Source organism: Hemibagrus wyckioides, linkage group LG21, assembly GCF_019097595.1.
Source record: "Hemibagrus wyckioides isolate EC202008001 linkage group LG21, SWU_Hwy_1.0, whole genome shotgun sequence".
Taxonomy (NCBI): domain Eukaryota; kingdom Metazoa; phylum Chordata; class Actinopteri; order Siluriformes; family Bagridae; genus Hemibagrus; species Hemibagrus wyckioides.
This window is the reverse complement of record NC_080730.1, coordinates 19393735-19415691: the sequence shown is the minus strand read 5'-3', so window position 1 is coordinate 19415691 and position 21957 is coordinate 19393735. Positions and strand designations below refer to the sequence as shown.

The following is a 21957-nucleotide window of genomic DNA, read 5'->3' as shown; positions in this document are numbered from 1 at the left end:
CTGGTTGAGATTCCCGTGAAAAATAAAGTAAACATCAGATTACTATAAAATATAGAGCTTTAATTTATTAGTCAGCAACACCAACAAGAAGAAGGGGGCGGAGTCATTTACACCAATCAGCACATCACCTGTGCATTTAGTCTGAAAAAGTGATGAGGAAAGAAGACAAGAGCAAGAAAAGTACAAGTGTTTACCTCCCGCTGAAAGACGGAGGAACCGTACAGATACAGTGGAACAGGTGGCATTTCATCACACACACACACACACACACACACACACACGGTACTGTATGTTGGAGTGCAGACAAAAGAACTTAAAAAAAAAATAATAAAAAAATAACGAGTGTATCATTGCCTCAGGTGATTTCTTCGAATCTTCTGCTTTCCCGTAAATGTATAAAGGGAAAAAAAAAATATATTTTTTGAATCACAGAAACACAAACACATTATTCATGCAGACAGTGGAAGCTAACTTCCTGGTGAGTACCGTATTTTCCAGACTAAACATTCTGCTGAATCCTTGCTGCCTAAATCACGTTTGTCCTTTCAGTTTAGTTTTTAGCTTCAGTCCTGAGCTGAAGTCTGAGACCCTGCCCTGAAATATCAGTCACTCAGAAACGTCTACCTTACACACTCTAGCGAGCTTTAAAGCGGCGGTTTGTAATCTTCTGGGCTGTGCAAGGTGAAGCACAACTCTGATTACAATGCCTCCAAACTACAGGCTCCACCAGTTGCTCTGAAAACACATCCACCCCAGGAGCTGGCGTTTGGGATAAAGAGCAGTTTTTATGGGCCAGAAAACAGGTAGGATTGTGACAGGTTTATGAACAGGGTAAATACGACCCCCTGCACCTTCCATGCTGATATTTACTAACTGTGTATTATTTTTTATTATTATTTATTTAAGTTCTGAAATAAAGCACAATTATAAATCCTGCAGTAATCACAGGAAGGAAAACGACATGTGGCAGCGGCGCTATCGCAGTCTGGAGAATACGGTACGTAACATCATGTTTAAGCAGCGGTTTGTTTTGTATCCTGTCTTTAATCCTTTTATAACGACGTGTGCTTCACTGTCACGCGACGTAACGAGTCGCTTTGTGCTTTTCTTCTTTACAAAAGTGGTAAACATGAGCGGTGAAGCTCCCCAGAGTCTGCAGTGGTTTCAAGCATCGTTACAAAACCCATCGCACCTCATTGCCATCCTTAAGTCCAGTCTGGAGGCTGTGGCATCACGATCATGCCGTGAGATCAACACTCATCCCCTCCCCCGCTCCTCCGCTCTTCTTTGTGCAATCATGTAGAAACATTATGTATATATATCATGAGCTCAGAAATAATGGAAGACCGTGTGGAGGCTGTGCTGATGAACCTGGCTTCGGAGCGACGTCTTTCCTCTCTGTCTGTCAGAAATAAAGTCTCTTCTTCTCATCTTCCTGCAAACAGCACAGTCCCGCCTCTTTGTTTTTTTTTAATGATCTTTTTTTTTCTTTTTCTTTTTTTACAAAGTCCAAACACTCGAGTCGAGATGAAAATGCCCCATCGATTTTTTTTGTTCCTCGTTAATGACAATAAAAATGATATAACAATAATATCTGCCCTATACACAGAGAGCTTTCTTTTCTTTTTCCTTTTTCTATTTAAGTACAAAGAAATCCACAGAATTATACTATTTACAACCTACAATAAATACTGTGTATGATATTCTTTACGCGTTATAACATCTGGCACATCTGTTCGTTCTGGAAAGAGTTCGGAAACGCTGGGATTTTTCCCCCCTCGCACTCGTGATCAAGTCTCTGACAGCGTGAGGAGGTCCTCATGTCTCCTCCTCATCCTGGTGTTCTTGGCCGTGATGTCGGCGGTTGCGTGGTTTCTTCTGCTCATTGAGTTCGCTGGGTTTGACGCTGCCGCTCTCTCTCAGCGTGTCCCCCAGCTGCCAGTAGTCATGGCAGTACTGGTTGATGAGGCCCATCTCGGGCTGGCTCAGGATGCTGAGGAGCTCTCTGTACTGACCGGCGCTGGGCGTCCAGGCGCTCGTCTGGGGCCGAGATCCGCTCTCCACCAACACGCTGTTCACCGCCTGACTCGACAACACCACCAGCTGCAGCTTCATCAGCGTGTGCTTGAAGTTCTTCTCCGTAGCCGTGCAGACGTACACACCCGAGTCAGACAGCTGGAGAGAGCGCAGCAGCAAACCCTGATCGGCCTTCAGCACACGTCCGTCTGAACGGACCTGAGAGGGGAGTAGGTGTGTTGGAGGGGAGAGAGAGGTTCGGTGGGATAGAGAAAGTGAGAGAGAGAAATTAATCATCTTGCATAGTTTTCCATGTTGTGACTGTGTGTGTGTGTGTATGTGTGTGTGTGTACCTCTCTCCTCCGGTCACTGTTGTCCTTGTGGAAGTGCCATTTGATAGCAGCATGTGGAGATTTGGCCTGACACTCCAGAAATGTGCTGCTGCTCTCCACACCGTACTGCACCGTCTCCAGAGTGTTCTTATTGACTACACACACACACACACACACACACACACACACACACACCCAACATTAGCTACAAGCTCTCATGATGTGTTGATATTCAGTGTAGATTAAAGTTAAGGTTAAGGTTAAATGACGTGTAGTAGAGTCACGGGTGAGTGTGAGCAGCAATGGTGCTCTCTATGTGGCTTTGTCTGGTGTTGAGTGTGATGTGGTCAGGACTCACCGTTGGAGTTGTAGCCACGGCACTGGCGTATCGGATTCCCGTACTTAACATCCTGTCTCCGACTGCGTCTGAAAGGCAGCCAGTATTTCAAAGAAATTTATATTTCATTTGGTCACCAGTCGAATAAAAACTCCTAAAAACAGGCTGAGGAGGCTAGCTTGAGCAATGTTGTATATCCTGATATTTAGTGAAACTGTTACGGAGTGTGTTACGAAGCGTGTTACGGGGTGTGTTACAGCATGTTTTGGAATATATTACACAGTATGTTACAGCATGTTATGGAGTGTGTTACAGTGTGTTACTGAGTATATTACGAAGTGTGTTACGGAGTGTGTTAGGGTGTGTGTTACATAGTGAGTTATGGAGTGTGTTACAGAGTGTGTTGTGGCTCACCTCTTGTGCGAGGCGGAGTAGCGGGAGCAGGATTTACCGTCCCAGGCGCAGTAGGGGTCTCGGGCCAGGCAGCAGTCAGCGCACGCTTCACCGTACACATCACAGCGGTGCAGAGCGAGCTGAGTCACGCCCACCACCGATGCCACGTACAGCTGTTGCTGTAAACAACAATGACAAACACAAGAAGTCAACATCACCACCTCAGGAAACAACAATCACAGTCTATGAGCTCATTAAAGCCTTAAAGCCTGCAGTGTTGTTGTTGTTGAACATCTCATCGTCTTCCTGCTGCTCTGATTTAGCCGAACTTCAACCTCTGAACATTTTTTTAGACTGCAGTACAGGAGCAAGCGGAGGACAGGGTTTTATGAATGCGCAGTGTCAGTGCTGAGGCTCGCTATCGTTACTCTATAACACCAGAGGGGGCTGTGAGTTATGGCCACATGCAGAAGATAGATCGAGCGCGAGCCTGGAGCCCGAAGTTCAGATAAATCTGTTCCGCATGTGTTTGTGTTCACTCTGAGCTCTACACGTTTACACTTTACTCTCAAACCCACAAACACCAGAGTGTTACTGAAGAGGAGAGAGAGAGAGAGAGAGAGAGAGAGAGAGAGAAAGAAGTCTTCAACTTACCCTTTTAGAGGAAATCTTCATGGTCGTAATTGGAGTCGGGACCTGAGAGAGAGAGTGGGAGAGAGAGAGAGAGATTACATTTAGAGAAATTTATAATTTAAACATTATGTGGAAAAGAAAAAGGAAGAAAAAGAAAAAACTACAGAAAAATGGAAAAGAAACAGGAAAGAAAGAAAGAAAGAAAGAAAGAAAGAAAGAAAGAAAGAAAGAAGGAAAGAAGGAAGGAAAGAAGGAAAGAAGGAAAGAAGGAAAGAAGGAAAGAAAGAAGGAAAGAAGGAAAGAAGGAAAGAAGGAAAGAAAGAAGGAAAGAAGGAAAGAAGGAAAGAAAGAAGGAAAGAAAGAAGGAAAGAAGGAAGGAAAGAAGGAAGGAAAGAAAGAAAGAAGGAAAGAAGGAAAGAAAGAAAGAAAGAAAGAAAGAAAGAAAGAAAGAAAGAAAGAAACGGATAGATAAAAAAGAACAAGCAAGAAAAACACAAGAGGATAAAAGTAAAAGAAAGAAGGAATAAAGAAAGAAAAAGTTCACCTTGAACACCTCCACCTCCTCCAGGAGGAGTTCCTCAGTCTGCAGGTCGTCTCGGGGCAAAACGATCACCTTCTGCACCGTCCCTCTGTCTGTAACACAACATCTGAACCTTTACACACTCTGTAAACACACACTGTGTAACACACACTGTAGCACACACACACTAACACACACTCTAATTCACACACTGTATTACACACTCTCTCTAGTCACACACTTTGTAACACACACTAGTGTAATAAACAGCACTAGTACTGATCTGGGATCAGGTTTCTTTTGTACATTCTTCACAGTTTGTGAGTCAAAACTGTTCTCAGGTCAGCAATCAGACTATAATTTATCATGAGGGGCCAAACACCAAACACTGCAACAAAAGACACCGTTACTACAACACTACAACATAACACAACAACACAACACTACAACGTAACAACACCATTACAGCGTAACAACACAACACTCCAACATAACAACACAACATTACAATGTAACAACACAACACTACAACATAACAACACAACACTACAACATAACACAACATTACAATGTAACAACACAACACTACAACGTAACAACACCATTACAGCGTAACAACACAACACTCCAACATAACAACACAACATTACAGCGTAACACAACACTCCAACATAACAACACAACACTACAACATAACACAACATTACAATGTAACACAACACTCCAACATAACACCACAACATTACAACGTAACACCACAACACTCCAACATAACACCACAACACTCCAACATAACAACACAACATTACAATGTAACACCACAACACTCCAACATAACAACACAACACAACATTACAATGTAACAACACAACACTACAACATAACACCACAACACTCCAACATAACAACACAACATTACAATGTAACAACACAACACTCCAACATAACAACACAACATTACAATGTAACAACACAACACTCCAACATAACAACACAACACTCCAACATAACAACACAACACAACATTACAATGTAACAACACAACACTACAACGTAACACAACATTACAATGTAACAACACAACACTCCAACATAACACAACACTCCAACATAACACCACAACACTCCAACATAACAACACAACATTACAATGTAACAACACAACACTCCAACATAACAACACAACACTCCAACAACACAACACTCCAACATAACACAACACTACAACATAACACAACATTACAATGTAACACCACAACACTACAACGTAACACAACATTACAATGTAACAACACAACACTCCAACATAACACAACACTCCAACATAACACAACACTCCAACATAACAACACAACACTCCAACATAACACAACACAACATTACAATGTAACAACACAACACTCCAACATAACAACACATTACAACGTAACACAACATTACAACCTAACACCACAACATTACAACCTAACAACACAACACTCCAACACATTACAACGTAACAACACAACAACACAACACTACAACGTAACAACAACACAAACATAACACAACAGTACAACGTAACAATACAACAGTACAACGTAACAACACAACAGTACAACATAACAACACAACACTCCAAAATAACAACACAACATTCTAACAGAGTGAAAAGTAACAAATGGCGATGATGAAGCTCTCTTCTAAAAGTGCAGGATTCTTTATAGTTAACTGGAAGCTATTAAGTTCCTCGCCGTCCGACTCCACTGTAATCCAAAACACTAATTTACAGGGCAGTCTTGACCCTTAAGCTAAGCTCCTGCAAAGATCCCTTTTTTCTCGATATTATCTTCCCTTTTAGCCATGTTTCTTTTGTCTCTGCGTAGCTGAGTGCCTTGTAAAACCGCAAGCTGAAACCGTGCCTGCTCTGAGGTCACATTATGCTGATCCCCTCTTGATTAAAGCTTTCAAATAGGTCTTTCTCTCTTTCTCTCTCTCTCTTTCTTTCTTTCCGCTCGCTTTTATCCCCATCACATTCAAGCATCCACACTCCTCTCCTGCTTAAATCCCGCCTTTTGTTGGTGTCTGTTTTAACAGCTCTTCATGCACTACTCATCTTTCAGCATGTGGTGAAGGGAAGACCGCGGCTGCACCCTTGAACAAAGCGTGACGTGATCCATGTGGCTGCGACCTTTGCTACGAGCCCTTAACTTAAAGTACAGAATGGAGGGATGAACTAGCAGAACATGGAGGGAACCCAAGAGTTCAGCTAGTTCTCTTTGTTAGGATCTGAAAAGCTCTGCAGACTCACCTGTTCCCAGGAAGAGAACCTCGTAGCTTCCATCTGCCGCCGTCACCTGGTCAACAGCGATGGTGGTGAACTCATAGTCCACGTTGGTCCTGACCACCAGAGGGCGCTTGTGGACAGGGTAGACCGAGTTGTACATGGTGGGGTGGTTGCGCATGAAGTTGATCACCTCGTCGGGGTAATCCTTGGTGGACTTCATGTTGGGAGTGAAGGTTCCTCCAGGACACTGGGGACAGATGGAAGAATTAGCAAAGAGCTGGTGAGAACTTCACAGTCACACTTGCACCACAGGGTACAGTCAAAAGTATGGTAAGGATATTATTCCTACAAAGTCACTAGCATGAACCTAGCATGAAAAGGGCTAAGTGCTAGCACCTAACGTACATCCAGATACACCTAAAGGTTAAATCCATGCCTATTTTTTGGTTGGTGTCTATGGCACAATATGTTAAAACCATTCAATACTCCAGGAAATTAATCATTCTTTTAATTGAAAAAGGTCCAAGCACCGACACCTGAGGATCACCATCTGTTAAAAGAGGCAGGCATTTTTAGCAAAAAGAGAAAATACCATCTACAAAAAGCTAAAATGGCTGTTTTTTAAGTAGAGTTTGGTGTACAAGGCACTTATGTTATTGTGTACTTGAGGTTACTAAGTTTTAGTGTTATCTTAAGAGGTCCTAGTATCGACACCTGAGAAGCAACATATGCGCCATTTGTTGAAGGTTGTAAAGAAAACGTTTTTCCTTCTCTTTCTTTTGCTATTTTCTGCAGCGATGCTCACCGTTCCTGGTCGTGGGTATGGGATTTTTCCGGTGTACGCCACCCACTGGTAGTTTGGACCCTCCTTGTGCGAGAACGGACCATTAAACACCATCCGAACGTCGGCCATGGAGTACACACAAACCGCAGAGCCTTTAAACACTGAGCTGTGAGGACACACACAAGTACAAGGAGAAACATTACTAATGTAAAAGATACTGAGTTTCTCCACCATGCAAGGTCTAAAGTGGCAACACGGCTTTCCATCACTCTAAAAAAGGAAACACAGATGACCACTTCCTGTTTCGGGCTCCGTAGAGTGTAGTGCATGCAACATTGTGGCTTAAACTATGGCATGTGGGATGTGTAGAGGGTTTATATATGAAGAGAGACCTTCACATGCACACACATATACACACACACACACTCACCCAGAGACAGAGAAGACCCCATAGATGACCGGGTTCTTGGTGTCCTGCGTTGGTTGTATGTACACATCTCCTAAAACACACACAGACACAAAAATGATGTGTTAGTGTACGAGTGAGAACACACACACACACACTCCTCCACAAGCACACACACACACACTAATATTTGCAGTTCTTAAATCACTCATATAGAGGGGTAAAACTCCCTAATGAGTAAAGAATGTGCGTATGTGTGTGTGTGTACACACTCATAACACACATTTATATAAGGAGGAACCACCAGTAAAGGAAACATGCCATAGCATGTCTTGGCAAATCAAGAGAGAGAGAGAAAAGGAATAACTGAGAGAGGGCATGGGAGAAATAGACTGAGCAACAGAAAAGTGTGTTAGAGAAGGGTGAGTGAGAGAAACAGAGAGAGAGAGAGAGAGAGAGAGAGAGAGAGAGAGAGAGAGAGAGAGTTGTGGATTTAGGAAGTTTTCATTTGTAAAACGAGGTGTGAAGTGTGCTTGTGTCACGAATGAAACCATAAAACACACAAAACACATATTCTCATTAATATTTCCAGTAAGCCACCTTCACACACACACACAGAGGTGCGTCAGAGATGGTGGTGTGTAAACGAGATCATTAAAACACTTCCATTCAACACACACACACACACACTCACACACACACTCACACACACACTCACTCAGGTTACAGTCTCACAACAAACCAATGAAAAAAATCAGAGAAATGGAAGGAGGCATGGACTCTATCTGTCAATCACAGTGAGGGAGGTGTGGCCTCTGTATCTGTCAATCACAGTGAGGGAGGTGTGGCCTCTGTATCTGTCAATCACAGTGAAGGAGGTGTGGCCTCTGTATCTGTCAGTCACAGTGAAGGAGGCGTGGCCTCTGTATCTGTCAGTCACAGAGCAGGAAGCGTTTATTTATCAGTATCTGCTTCAAATATATAGTTTATATAGTGGACAGCTTTCTTAGGTAAAGGAAATATCTCAGAAAATATAGAATTGTCAGAAACGCTCTTTTAACCAATCAGTGAAGGTAAAAAAAAACAAAATCCCACATGTGGTACACATTACTTTCTTCTGTTCATTCATCCTCTCTCTCTCTCTCTCTCTCTCTCTCTCTCTCTCTCTCTCTCTCTCTCTCTGTTATCAGTGTTCACACACTCGCATGGCTTCACTCTCATCACTCAGATCATCTCTCCTCATTAGTGGAACGTGTCTTGGCCCGTCCGTGTGCTAATATTTCTTCTCCTCTCTCATGCTTTATGACGTTGACCCCCTTAAGTCGGCGCTGCAATGCATTCAGCGTGTTGTGAAATGAGACGGGGCCGAGTTTACTCCAGCCAGTGCTCGCTCATCGGGGATGAACCTGCCAGGGCTTTAACACTCTCCACCTGTGAAAACTCCCAGAATCTCTTAACGTTCCTACCCAGTGGGGCACACACACACACACACACACGGGGGAGAGCAGCTGCAGGACACGTTCCATCACACAGAGCACACACTCCTCTTTACACCGATGCTTGAATTAAAGGAAAACATCTCGCCGGGTGTGTGAGAGCGTCATCTTGTGTGATGATTAATGCTTAATCTGTATCTTTTCCCCTAAATGCATTCACTCAGTGATCGCACACAATATAAGCTCAAATTTGTAGACAAGCTGATAGGAATTACCCCACAATTCCCAGTGCTGGATCCTGCCAAGGTTTCGATCTCTTTCCTCTCTTGTTCTTTTCTTCTCCACCGCACCCCGAATGTCTATAATAATGACTGGTCTGTTCTCTTCTTCGCTGTGTGTGTGTGTGTGTGAGAAATCTTTAGATCTGGAGTTACCTGAGCTGTCACACAGCACTAACAAGCATCTAACAAGCATCTCACCAACACACACACACACACACAGTCTTTTGTCTGGATGGCCAGCATGAGGCTATTCATTAGTAGATGTCGTACTGCACTACAGCTTTATGGGCTTATTAAAACAGCAGCGTACAACACACACCTAAATCCCCTGCATGCCAGAGCTCCTGCTAACAACTAGTGGAACTGGTTTATAAGCTCCGAGTGGAAAAGCTAATCACCTCTAAAGGCCAAAGCTGTACCGAGAAAGTGCACTACGCTTTAATAGATTGTGTAAGGAAATAAAAACAGAGGGACTGACACACACACACGCAGAGAGACAGAGAGAGACTGCCAAAAAAATTGAGAAGGAGCTTGAGCTAGACTATAAAAGGAAGTAAAGCAGATTGGGAATGTTCGGAATTTCCTGATCTGCATTGCCTCTGTCCTTAACTGTATTGTCTTTACCATTTCTGATACCTGATCTGTGTACCACATGTCATTACCTGAACTTCACCCAAATCCTCCACAACCATTATCTACCATAACTCTGTCTGCTTCCTTCATTCTCAATTGTTTTCTTCAAGACCTTACCTTGTCCATGTCCTTACCTATAACCATGTCCATGCTTATGCCCTTACCTGATCAGTTTCCTTCACGTCCTTATCTGACCTGCTTCCTTTGTACCCTTACCTACTCTGTTTCCTTTAAGCCTACACCTGATCTGCTTCTTCCATGTCCTTACCTTATATGCTTCCTTCATGTCCATACCTGATCTGCTTCCTCCATGGCCTTACCTGATCCGCCTCCTTCGTGCCGTTACTTAATCTGTTTCCATCATGCCCTTATCTGACCTCAATTCCAATGCCTACTTCCTCAATGCACTTATTGGATCTGCTTCCCTTCTGTCGTTACCTAATGTGGCTCTCTAAAGGTCTGTTACCAATCCTGTTTTCTATATGTCACTTCCTATTAAATAATTTGTTACGAGTGTTAAAAAAGTCATGCTTTCTTCATGATTTCTTTGAATGCACTTTGAAAATTCCTAAAGACATCAACAGCAAAAGAAAGACAAAAAGAAATGAGGCTCACTGAGTTCATCGAAGTGCGTCTCGATCCCGTCGGCCCCTGGGACAGAGCAGATGAGGCGAGCTTTGAGGAACGTGCTCCACTTGTTCACCAGGCAGCAGTGACCACCATCATCGTTCTGAGAACACACACACACACACACACAAGATCAATTTAGGCATTCAACAGCAATCTCCTCTGAATGTAAACACAGGTTGGTGTGTTGTATACATCACGGGTTTACACGCCAACCACAAACACTGCCTCGTGTCCTGAGAGAAAGGGAAGAAGGGAAAAGGGGGCTCTGGTAAGGCCATAAACACTCTGTCCACTTTTACTGCAAAAACCTCCCATCTGCTTCCAGAGTCAGCCAAATATCAGAGAGAGAGAGAGAGAGAGAGAGAGATGTATACAGATAGAGACAGACAGACAGACAGACAGACAGACAGACAGACAGACAGACAGACAGACAGACAGACAGACAGACAGACAGAAAGAAAGAAAGAAAGAAAGAAAGAAAGAAAGAAAGAAAGAAAGAAAGAAAGAAAGAAAGAAAGAAAGAGTCTCCTGTATAACCCTTTCACTCGTCCTCCTCCACAAGCATGTTGCCTTAAGCTCTGATGGAGTGCGAGAGCGACATCTGGGTCACACACCATAACTCCACGCTCTTCCTCTGCATGTGTATATCACGCTAACAGCTGGACGCATGCATATTTCACACAGAGCACGAAATCGCATCCATCACGTGACGTTAAAGAGGTTTAAGGATGTTTATGCGTCATGTTAATGTAGGGCCATCAGTGTCGCTATATCACTAAAGCCTGTATGCTTTGTATTCATTCGTAGTTACGGCTAAGACTTATGCTGCTGCAGCTCTAAACAGCAGTCGCTTATTACTCTATCATTTTAAGTTGATACACACACACACATATATATATATCTATAAATAAAATGCAGCTTGTCACAAAATCAACAAAAGCACAAAGATCTCAAAACCCACAAAAACTCACTGACTGTTTCAATGTGCTACCATTACAGAGTCCTTCAAGTCCAATAAACCTTAACGTCATGTCTCCTTACAGAAATCTATCTTCTGCTTCCAGGTGAAATGCTTTTGTTTTAAGCTAAACATTACTTGGAGAACTTCAGACTGAAGATCTTTGTGAACAGGAACACCACCGAGACCAGACTGGAAGCAGAGGAAAGCAGCTGTAGATGGAGAGAGTCTCTGGGGAGTGATAATAAAGCAGAGAGTGAAAGACTGTGTGTGTGTGTATATGTGTGTGTGAGTGTGAGAGAGAGAGAGGGTCAGCGCCTGACCTTCGCTCATAAACAAAATTCAGAATGCTGGCAAATCCAAGGCCGTGCATGCATACTCACAAATGCATTAACACACACAAACACACACACAAACTCTGATCCCAAAGATAAACACAAGTGTCTGACTGCGAATAAAAGCGCCGCTCGCTGCTGCTGCTGCCTTGCTGCACTTGTTTGAACTGTTCCGCTCGATTACCCAGCATGCTGCGGTGTGATTAAGACGCTGTGGTGCGGCTTCACGGTTGGGATTACCTGCTGGAGTGCCGCGAAATTAAAGCTCCTCTATCTGCAAGCTGACGTGCCCTTATTCATGTCTCTGCACTCCGAGACAGGGTTAGGATGACTAACCTGAGAGGTGGAAGGGTCATGAGGTGAGGGTTAGGAGAGACAGACAGGAGCGCTGTCTCTAAAGGGGGGTGAGATATCTGAGGATTCTGGCAGTCTGGTGGCAAGACAGCAACAAAGACTCCAGAGTTTCACTCACTACAAATTCACTAGGGTGTAAAAGATGCTTCGAAAATGTTCGGGTTGTTGTTCTTTTCATAAATCAGGCTTTGCAAATGCTTCGGAGTCCTGTTTCTGTGGGATGGTGAAGTGTTTCTCTTCTGTGGTTTCTTTAGCTGATTCCTTTGCTAAAGTTGTAATGATAATCAGTCAAGCCTGGTTAATATCTCTCCCTATGTCCATCTTTATCAAGAAGGTCTTACACAACAAGATTTAACATGCTTCAGTATTTTTTATTGTTTTTTTTTTGCCTGATTACTAGATATAATAATCTAATAGTTTTGTGTTAACGCCAAATTAATATAAACTGTAATATAACATTTTTCATAACACAGTAGACAGTTGATGCCCCAGACCACCTTAAAACCACCTTAAACCAGCCTTGAAGGGTAATGTATCCTTTCTACCCAAACACCACGATTTCCAAAACTCCAGTTCTGTATGTTTGGTTATAGTGCTGCATCATATGTGAACAGACCTGGCTTGATAATCAGGTCTCATAGGTCATTACTGATAATTAGCGTTTCAGCATGATCTGTAATCTACACACCGGTGACAAATTAAAGGAAAAAACAGAAGTGGTCCAGAGTCTCTGCTGTGGTTTGGGGCCTCAAAACAAAGATCTACTGACTTTAGGCCTACCAATGCTGATGGGTGTGGCATCTTCCAGAACAACCCCAACCTCAGACGGAGTGAATGATGGCTTACTGATAAAATTAAAATGATCCAAGTCACAAACTACAGCCATCATCACCAGATCACAAACTCAGACACCTGTGGGGGATTTTGGATGGAATAAATTGAGCTAATGGAACATCTTTTGAGAGATCATTGCTCCAGAACAGTTCCAGAGACATGTGGAATGTATAACACAGAGATTCAAAGCTTTTTTTGGTGGGTCACATTGGCGCAACACCTCACTACCACACTGTTGGGTAGTTTTTTCTTTTCATCCGTAAAAGGTCTGTACTCACTCTATAAGGGCATTTGTTCTTTAGGGAGCATGAAGCACTCTAGTATTTCCAATGAGGTCTGACTCACCAGGCAGATGCGTCCGATGCGCGACTCTGATTTAGGACTCTGGCCCATCTCCAAAGACTTCTCTCGAAAGAAGAAGTAGAGCTTGTCGTCGTTTTTCTCCGCACTGTCTGGGATGAGGTGCACGTGCACAAACGAGGGGTCTAGCCAAGACAGAGTGAAGATGATTAGTGCACTGCTTTGTACTCTCAAGGGCTTCTTGGTTGGTTAAGAGTTCTAGTGAAAGAATTCTATATGGAGTTTTTTCTGAAAAGCAAATCCCCCCCAAAAAAACCTTGTACAGGGTGTCAGATGGAACCTTCATTCAAACTAAATCATGGAAAGAAAATCAAATATACTGGTAGTGCTGAACTGGCATAATAACTGTACCATTCAGCCATCTGGAGTTATACTGGTCCGTGCGCATGGCTGTGTTTTTCCCCAGTGTTCGGAAAATAGCCGAGTCTGTTCCCATGAAGTCGATGTACACGCCTGCATACAGCTCTCCGTCTGAGAGAGGGAGAGAGAGAGAGAGACAGAGAGAGGGAGGAAAAGTTGATAGGTTTAGTCATGCTCACTGTCTTTGTGATACGATGCCAACCACACCCTCTGGCAGGGAGCCCTGAGGGGTCGTCTTCCCTTGTCTGACCTTCTGACTAGGAATGCACAGTGACAACCTTCCATCAACTTTCGAGCACCTAAGCCAAGGAGAATAACTCTGTATCATCATGAGATTTTCTATTTTATTAACCAACATACATAACTACTTATGGATGCATGTGCATGTGCGCGCTTATGCATGCAAGCTGCAGTGGATGCAAGTGTGTGGGTTCTGCACATGATATTTGAGAAGAGCAAGTGTCCCTGTCTGTAGCTGGCAGGTTTTTTTGGGGGCTCGTGGTTTAAGACATGGCCAAGAAGCTGCCTACTAAAGCTCTAATGATTAACGTTATCTCAGTGGAACGCCAAACATGAGCTACCCCCTGACAGATGCACACTTGTGTCAGGGCAGACGGGGTGAAAGAGGGTTAATTCAGACGGTATGTTTTAAGGAAGTGTGCGAACACATTTGTCCGTCATGTCATCTCTTTGGCAACGGCTCCACCATTCCTATAATGTAGTAAAGCTGTTGAATGTGAATGGATAAAAAACTGTAGGCATCGGAGAGACAAACAACCCTACCACAAGCCATAATGTATTACTGTTAAACTAACTTTTTGGGGTTTGCCTGGGTTTTTTTTTATGGTTTTGCAAAAATCTTCTTGTACCATTTAGGCTGGACTCATGATTAATTACTATGTTCAACATTTGAGTAATTAGGTCCATTTTGTTAACTTTCAATTATTGGTAGTAGCTGCTCTAGTGTAGCGCCACTAATGACTAATCCAATCTAAGTAAAGAAAGAACCTTGTGTTAAAGATGCTCAAAGACATCCGATCATTTTAGCTTTCAGACTAACAGGGGTTTGATCCCTGATGCTTTGCTTCCCGGCGTGAAGTTTGCCGTTCCAATAAGAGAGTGTTAATGTGGAAGCTCTCGGCATGATATTTACACCTCACTTAGCATCTTGTCCTGTAAAATAAAATGAAAGTAACACATGTTGCATATGTGCCCCACATTCACTGTCTGCTTGACCCTGGAGTTGTTTAACACTTCACATCCTGATTAAAAATAAAATCCAGAAGTCCGGGCGTAGAGATCCACTGCAATGGACTCGATCTCTACTGTGGTTGAAGAATTAGCTGAAAACAAAACACTCCATATTTGCACACATTTAATTAAACTAGCAACCTCATTGATCGACTGTCCTGCATTACAGTGAGAATGGACATGACTCATCTCATGTCCTCAAGAAGTCTCAAGCGCACCGTTACTAGGCTTATAAAGGATTTAATCTTCTCCAGTGGCTGGTCTGTTTTTAATACTCTGCCTTTTTAACATCTAAATTTCCAATTATGAGTCACTGAGACACCACAAAATGGATCATTACGATAAAATGTACAGCAAATGGAAACAAATGAGTCTTGTTTTTTTTTTTCTCCATCTCCAGCTTCATGTTGGCAAAAGAACGTTAGGTCTCATGAGAAAAACAGAAGTGGACGATGCACTGGGAAAATCACCATCCAGCATTCCCCCGCCACAGATCGGCAATAAAACATAAAACACAGCGCACGATTGATCCAGAGAAACTTTAGAAATGAGCTCCATTAGGAGAGGAGAAGGACAGTTGTTTTTATCATCTTGTTAGCAGAAAACCATAGGGAAAATGACAGAAGAATGTACTTAATAGACTTAAAATGGAGGATGGGATAGACCTTTGATGATACTCACTGATCAAAGCAGAGACACTGTTCAGCTTTGGGTCATATGGACACTTTCCTTTCCCAGAATCTTCATTGCCTGGCTCCAAGCGGAAGATGTACTCCTGCCACAAAATTAGCACATTGAGAATGTCAATAGTCTTGAATCCAGCTGTGGTGTCAAACTAGATCATGTAGACAGAAGGAACATGCATATTTACATCTTTAAGGTCTAGAATCTGGTGCTTCAGACAGATTAAACCTAGACCAGAAGAAATGATGTGCTTCTTTAGCTTGATAGGATTTGGGTCTATGAATGATGGGGTAATAGTGGTTCCTCAGCTTGCCAGGAATTGATTTTGGGTTATAGGGTCCGGGTTATGGGGTAAATGTTTCTCAACTCAAAATAATAGGGAAGATACAATTCCAAGGTTTTCTTGGTCCCATCAAACCCGATCCAACTCAGGAAAAGCTTAATTGTTGGGACATAGGAAGCTCTGTTACTGTGCAAGCTAAAGAGGTTCCCAGAACCTTTAAAAGCCCTTGTGTAAAGTTATATAAAGCTTATGTCAAATTAATTTCAAGAAGTAAAACGTTATTCTGTAACCGGTAATTGCTCAACATCTCAACACCAGCCATCCATGGGTGTTCCAGTCTAGAGCGGCAGCTACATAACCCACCGCAGTGAAACACGGAGTGGATGCTGTCCAATCCTAGTGTGCTCGAGGCATCTTACAGAGTGATGTGTCTGACAGCTTTTTGGACATGTGGTCTAGGGTTTGCTATAAGCCTGTACCAACATGCTTCGAAACCTCAACCAGAATACCTTTTCCTTTTCTCTCTCTGTCCTCCTTCTCTAAACTTCTTGCCAGTCTCGGAGTGGGAGACGTTGCTAAAAACAATCACTCAATACTGAAGCCTGCCAGAATGTCCAGATGCTATGTACAGGATATCCTTTAGCTAGGATTAAAATTCTGTCTCATAGATGCAACACAGAACCCTGCCAGCTCCCCAGAGGACGCGTCAGGCTCTGATGATCCTCAGATCTGGAATAGGGAATCTGATGCTTTTATTCCGGGCGTTTCTCTTGTCAGACACAAACCAGGGCAATACAGTACAAGCCTCTCTCTGGGGTTTAGAAGGTAACTTAAGGTGAACAGTCTCATTTTGACATTGTATCATCCTGGTGGTTCAGAAAAGGTTCTGGAATCTGAATCTTTTTACTGAAAAGTTCTTGGGCTTCTCAACAAGGCCAAGCCATCGGGTTCTTGAGTAATGCCCTGGGGTACTAAACACTGGCTAAACACAAATAAATCATTCCATTACTGCTTTTTTCCTAAGGATAGCATTCTGCAAATCCCGGATGTAGCATTAGTGATACATTTGACCATCAAATTACTAGCTGTGTTCTTCAAGCATCCGCTGCATCACTCCATTTTCAATGCTCTGATTGACAGCTGGACTTGCTGTTCTATGCTAAGAATTACAAAGATTACCAGTTGTCCGGCAAGAATGTCAGGAACTGTATACCCTTATGAACTTCGTGGGAAGTGGAGCAAAAGGCCAAACCGTTCCAGATGGTAAGCCTTTTAGTTGCATTTTACTTGTGATTTTAGTATCAAGTACCCACTGAAACTAAGGGAGTTTCATTGAAACCAGTTTGGTTTAATCCACAGGCAAAGGTCACTAGCCAAGCCAGCCATGTGATGAGAGAAAATGGACACCAGGGAAAGGTTAGACGTTTCACACCGAGATGTGAACTGTAGCAAGGCTCAAGTATTTAAGCGGTACTTAACGCTGTTGAGCAATAACCACTACTCACAATCTTTACTACAACATAACAAAGCTAAGACGCATCTTGATTGCTCTGCCTCAACAAAAAACAGTGTGTCTGTGTATGTGTGTGAGATTTCACTTAGAAATTCCTCTGGCTTGAGTGGAGTGGGACGTAATTGGACCTCAGGCTTGATGTCTATATAATACATAATACCTTGGTGTGGGAAAGAACACAGTTTTCACCAACATATTTTGATCAAATTAACTTATCCCACATGACACTGGATCCTTTGGGCACACTTCTGGCCAAGGACTTGAACAACTTTCCCAGTTCTACCCCCATGTTGGCGGAGCTGCTCAGAGAATCCTCAGAGAAGGTTTAGCTAATAGACACTAATCAGATTATTGGTCTTGACTGGACATGATCTAACAATCTCAGTCAGATCCTGAAACCACCATTTGCCAAGGATACACCAGACTTAGACAGGAAACCGAACATAACTCTGGGGGCAATGTCAAGATACCAAGTTGCAAGACATGACAGAGGTGCAAGACATGCTTACCTTGCCAACGATAGTGAGATTCCAGACAGTGAAAGGAACCGTGAGAAACAAGCTTGATGGAGAAACATTAGTCAAGAAAGTCCCTAACAAGACAAACTCCAGGGGGTGGAGTTAATACATGATCCACAATCTACATACCTGTAGTCCCATCTCATCAGTTACAGTCTCAAGCTCGGCTGCCCGACTTGACCTCCCCCTGGCCTGGGGCATCTGAAGGTGCAGGGGCATCTAAAACACAGTAACACATACAGATGATGTACTACATCTTATGGTAAAGGCTGCTTATATTATAGTTGTGTTTTTGCTCGGAGAAATGGTGCTACACTTATCCAATAATGATATGTTGCTAAAATCACAACAATATTTTAGAGGGAGGGGCCAAGGAAATCAATCAAAAAGGAATCAAAGCCAGATTGAGAGGAAGCTCAGCCATAACAATAAACCTCTGCCCACTTCCACCTGTAGTAAAGATTCCGTAATTGGAAATGACCACACCCACACACCTGCAGTAAATATTCTGTTAATGGAAAAGACCACACCCACAGACCTGCAGTAAAGATTCTGTTCAATTGTAGTAATAAGACGCAAAAAAAACAAAACCCAACCTATCTGTAAAAGAAGACCCCGACCACCCACCTACAGAAAGGACCACGTTCATAGAAAAAAACACACCCACCCACCTGTGGAGAAAAGTCCCCACCCAGTACTCTGTAGAAAGGATCTCATTCACAGGAAATCTCTGCCCACGTCCTTGTGTAAAAGATCCTATGGCACTTGGCCACGCCCACTGAGAGTAAAATAAATTTTGAGCCTCAAGGCACAAAAGTGAGAGGGTGAATGTATGTGAAGGGTTGTTTGACGTCTGAACTTGTGTGTGTGTGTGGTGTCATGTGTTTGACCAGATGGTGAAAACAGCAGTGGTGTTATCATAAGTTCCTGCAGTGTGGACGGTTTCAGTATGACACACTGTAAGTCCACACATCTGGGCTGATGTGTGTTTCCGGAGCTGGCGGTGTGAGTCAGCGTGAGTGCTATGGGCAGTTTTGCTCTGCTCCAGCGCTCTCGCTCTGACCAATTACACCAACACTGCTTTTATTTCATCAGCTGAAATAAAGTTACAGTTAATTCAATGAGGTGTCTTATGACATCGATTCTTCGCCTCTTGTCAAAAAGTTTGGTTGCTACTAGCCTCAAATATACTGCATGTGGCCATGTGGAGCTCAATCAAAACTGACGGGTAATATATTAATATATTTATATTACCAATCAACTTCTATATAGTCCATAATGTATTCAATAATTTGACATTACATAAGTATTCATCCCAATTGGTGTGAAATCCATAAATTAATTTTGCCCTCAGAAGATTTTTTCAAGAATATTACTTTAAAGAGTCGAAATTCATGCAGTTAAAAGTTAAAGGGGGTCAAAACTTATACTTATTCATGTGTTTAGGCATTAATTATTCAAAACAGACTCATTTATTCTCATCAGAGAGGAATAAATATCTGATGGAAGTAAAAAAACAAACAAAAAAAACAACAACAAATATATGCTTTGCCCCTCATTTGCATAAAGTGTTGTTACATCACACATCGCCCACTTCTTGTCACCACTGTGTGTGTGTGTGTGTTTTGTCTTTGTTTGACAGGTCGAACTGGTTCACAGAAATCCTTCCTGTCTGAAAAAGTAGAAATTTAATTGGAGCAGATTTTAGCTCCTTTCACAAGGACACACACACCACACACACACACACCACACACACACCACACACACACACACACACACACACATCCAGCTCAACCTGTTTAATGTCTTGTCTGTAAAAAAGGTTCCAATACACAGGATTGTAGCAGGACCATGTTTGTGCAGGTGTGTGTGTGTGTGTGTGTGTGTGTGTGATGCATGAATAAGTCTACAAAACAGCAATATGTAGCAGTCTTTACACACGTGTGAGAGAAGCGACTCTGCGTCTCGCATTAATCGGTATTTAAAAGCCCCAAGTTGCTGATTAGGGCGAAAGCGTCGGACCGCTGGAGCGACATAGCATGAAAAAATGATGGAGCAAAAAAATCTGAACACAGCGGAGACAGCAGCTGTGTGTGAGAGCACACCATCACCTGGGCGGAGAGAACGAGAGAGTAAGAGAGAGAAAGGAGGAAGAGGGAGAGAGAACAAGAAAGGAGGAAAGGAGAGAATGAAGGAGAGAGACTGAAAAAAAGAAACAAAGATAGATAGAGAGAGAGAGAGAGAGAGAGAGAGAGAGAGAGAGAGAGTGTTTTGAGCATATTATGGGATGGACAGGGTGTGTGGTTACCATGGCTCTGTGGCTGCGGTTGATGTAGGTGCACACCGGGTTGTAGGCTCCGGTCCCGCACACGTACAGGTGAGTCCTGTTCCACGGCTCGATCAGACGCACAAAGTTACCACACTCGCCCTACAACACACACACACACACACACACACACACACTTTAAGTGACAAAGCTGGCAATGGCTTACACATTTTAAAATAAACCAAAGTGTGTACAATAGTGTGTGTGTGTGTGTGTATCCATACACTTCACAGGAGTCTGTACTTTGACACTGTATTAAGAACACATTCATGCTGAGAGAACAACCTAATATTTCACTTCCTGAATTCATTTTCCATCATGAAAGCAAACAGGATAAGTGATCACTGAATCCTCGGCAGATCTTCTGCAGAGCTGATCGCTTGCCCGAGAAATTAACAAGCTCTCCAGGGTTTCGGATCTTCCTAGCAGGTGCTGCTCAGATTCATTATCTTTTTTATTGTTCTATCACGGTTTTGGATGAAGAGCCCTGGAGCTCACACAGCGTTTGGTGTGTAGTGATGAGTCGAGTGATCCAGAGAGTGTTCAGGTAACGTCTAAATAAAGATAATAAACTGAACTCTCCTGAAGACGATTCACACCTTACCAGAACTTCATATCCGTCTGTTTGCCTCCAACATCTTTACATTCCTTTGTGTTTTCTTTTGTTGCACCACAAAAGCTGTGAATATCTATATAAGATCAAGGCTTCAGGTCAAGTACCTGAACTACAGCAACACTAACGGGACAAAAACTAAACTATACTAAACACCAGTAGGGGGCGCTGAGCAGAAAGTCTGCCTTAAGTTGATGCTAATGTTATGGGAACAACAAAGCTTATGTGTAGATGAAACACGCGCACACACACACACACACACACACACACTAAATATACCGAGGTTCAGAAACACTCACATTGATGTCTTTACCGCTTAACACACACTCCATCTTCCTTGGTGAGGAGACAGGCCAGTGGATCTGAGAGAGAGAGATAGCTCATGTTATACATTCCTAAAATGTCTATAATGCACAGTAACCTGTTTATAAAGTCTACCTTCAGCGTGTGTGAGCGAGACTTACAATGAGTGGTTGGTGGTTGATATCGTGGAGGTCCAGCGACAGGATGAAGTCTTTGCTCCCTACATACATGCGGTCATGATCCTCGTCCATGCGCAGGATGCGATAATCCGATGTGTTTAACAGGAAGGAGAAATGATGCGCAGTGTTCGTGGACCTTAGATCTGTTACGGGGGGGGCAGAGAGAGAGAGAGAGAGAGAGAGAGAGAGAGACAGAGAGAGAGACAGAGAGAGAGAGAGAGAGACAGAGAGAGAGAGAGAGAGACAGTTTACAAAAAGTTTACACTTTATGACCTCAAACACACACACACACGCCCTGGCCGTCACTCAGCAGCTCTCACCCAGACACATCACTAATCACCCAAAGATAATGAGTGAAAATAAATGAGTGACCCCTCACCTAACACAGAGGGAGTGTATATTTCCCATCATGCCCTGCT

General features: G+C 43.0%; 1 protein-coding gene across 2 annotated transcripts in view; it reads right to left on the bottom strand.

Moving 5' to 3' along the window:
* Nucleotides 1-399: 399 nt before the first annotated feature.
* sema3fb (sema domain, immunoglobulin domain (Ig), short basic domain, secreted, (semaphorin) 3Fb) overlaps nucleotides 400-21957 on the bottom strand; it is a 55000-nt gene continuing 33442 nt past the window's right edge. The window contains exons 3-19 of one of the 2 annotated variants that reach the window (XM_058373597.1): nucleotides 21521-21681; nucleotides 21356-21418; nucleotides 20426-20545; nucleotides 18247-18336; nucleotides 15801-15894; nucleotides 13860-13979; nucleotides 13494-13633; nucleotides 10653-10767; nucleotides 7712-7781; nucleotides 7303-7447; nucleotides 6522-6744; nucleotides 4256-4344; nucleotides 3733-3774; nucleotides 3101-3257; nucleotides 2707-2787; nucleotides 2370-2503; nucleotides 400-2235 (exon numbers count right to left, since the gene is read on the bottom strand). In XM_058373597.1, the coding sequence (XP_058229580.1) occupies nucleotides 1819-2235; nucleotides 2370-2503; nucleotides 2707-2787; nucleotides 3101-3257; nucleotides 3733-3774; nucleotides 4256-4344; nucleotides 6522-6744; nucleotides 7303-7447; nucleotides 7712-7781; nucleotides 10653-10767; nucleotides 13494-13633; nucleotides 13860-13979; nucleotides 15801-15894; nucleotides 18247-18336; nucleotides 20426-20545; nucleotides 21356-21418; nucleotides 21521-21681 (2261 nt within the window). In that variant the 3' untranslated portion in view covers nucleotides 400-1818. Of the gene's footprint in view, nucleotides 2236-2369; nucleotides 2504-2706; nucleotides 2788-3099; nucleotides 3258-3732; nucleotides 3775-4255; nucleotides 4345-6521; nucleotides 6745-7302; nucleotides 7448-7711; nucleotides 7782-10652; nucleotides 10768-13493; nucleotides 13634-13859; nucleotides 13980-15800; nucleotides 15895-18246; nucleotides 18337-20425; nucleotides 20546-21355; nucleotides 21419-21520; nucleotides 21682-21957 lie in introns of both variants that reach the window. The other variant, XM_058373598.1, reaches the window with a different exon arrangement.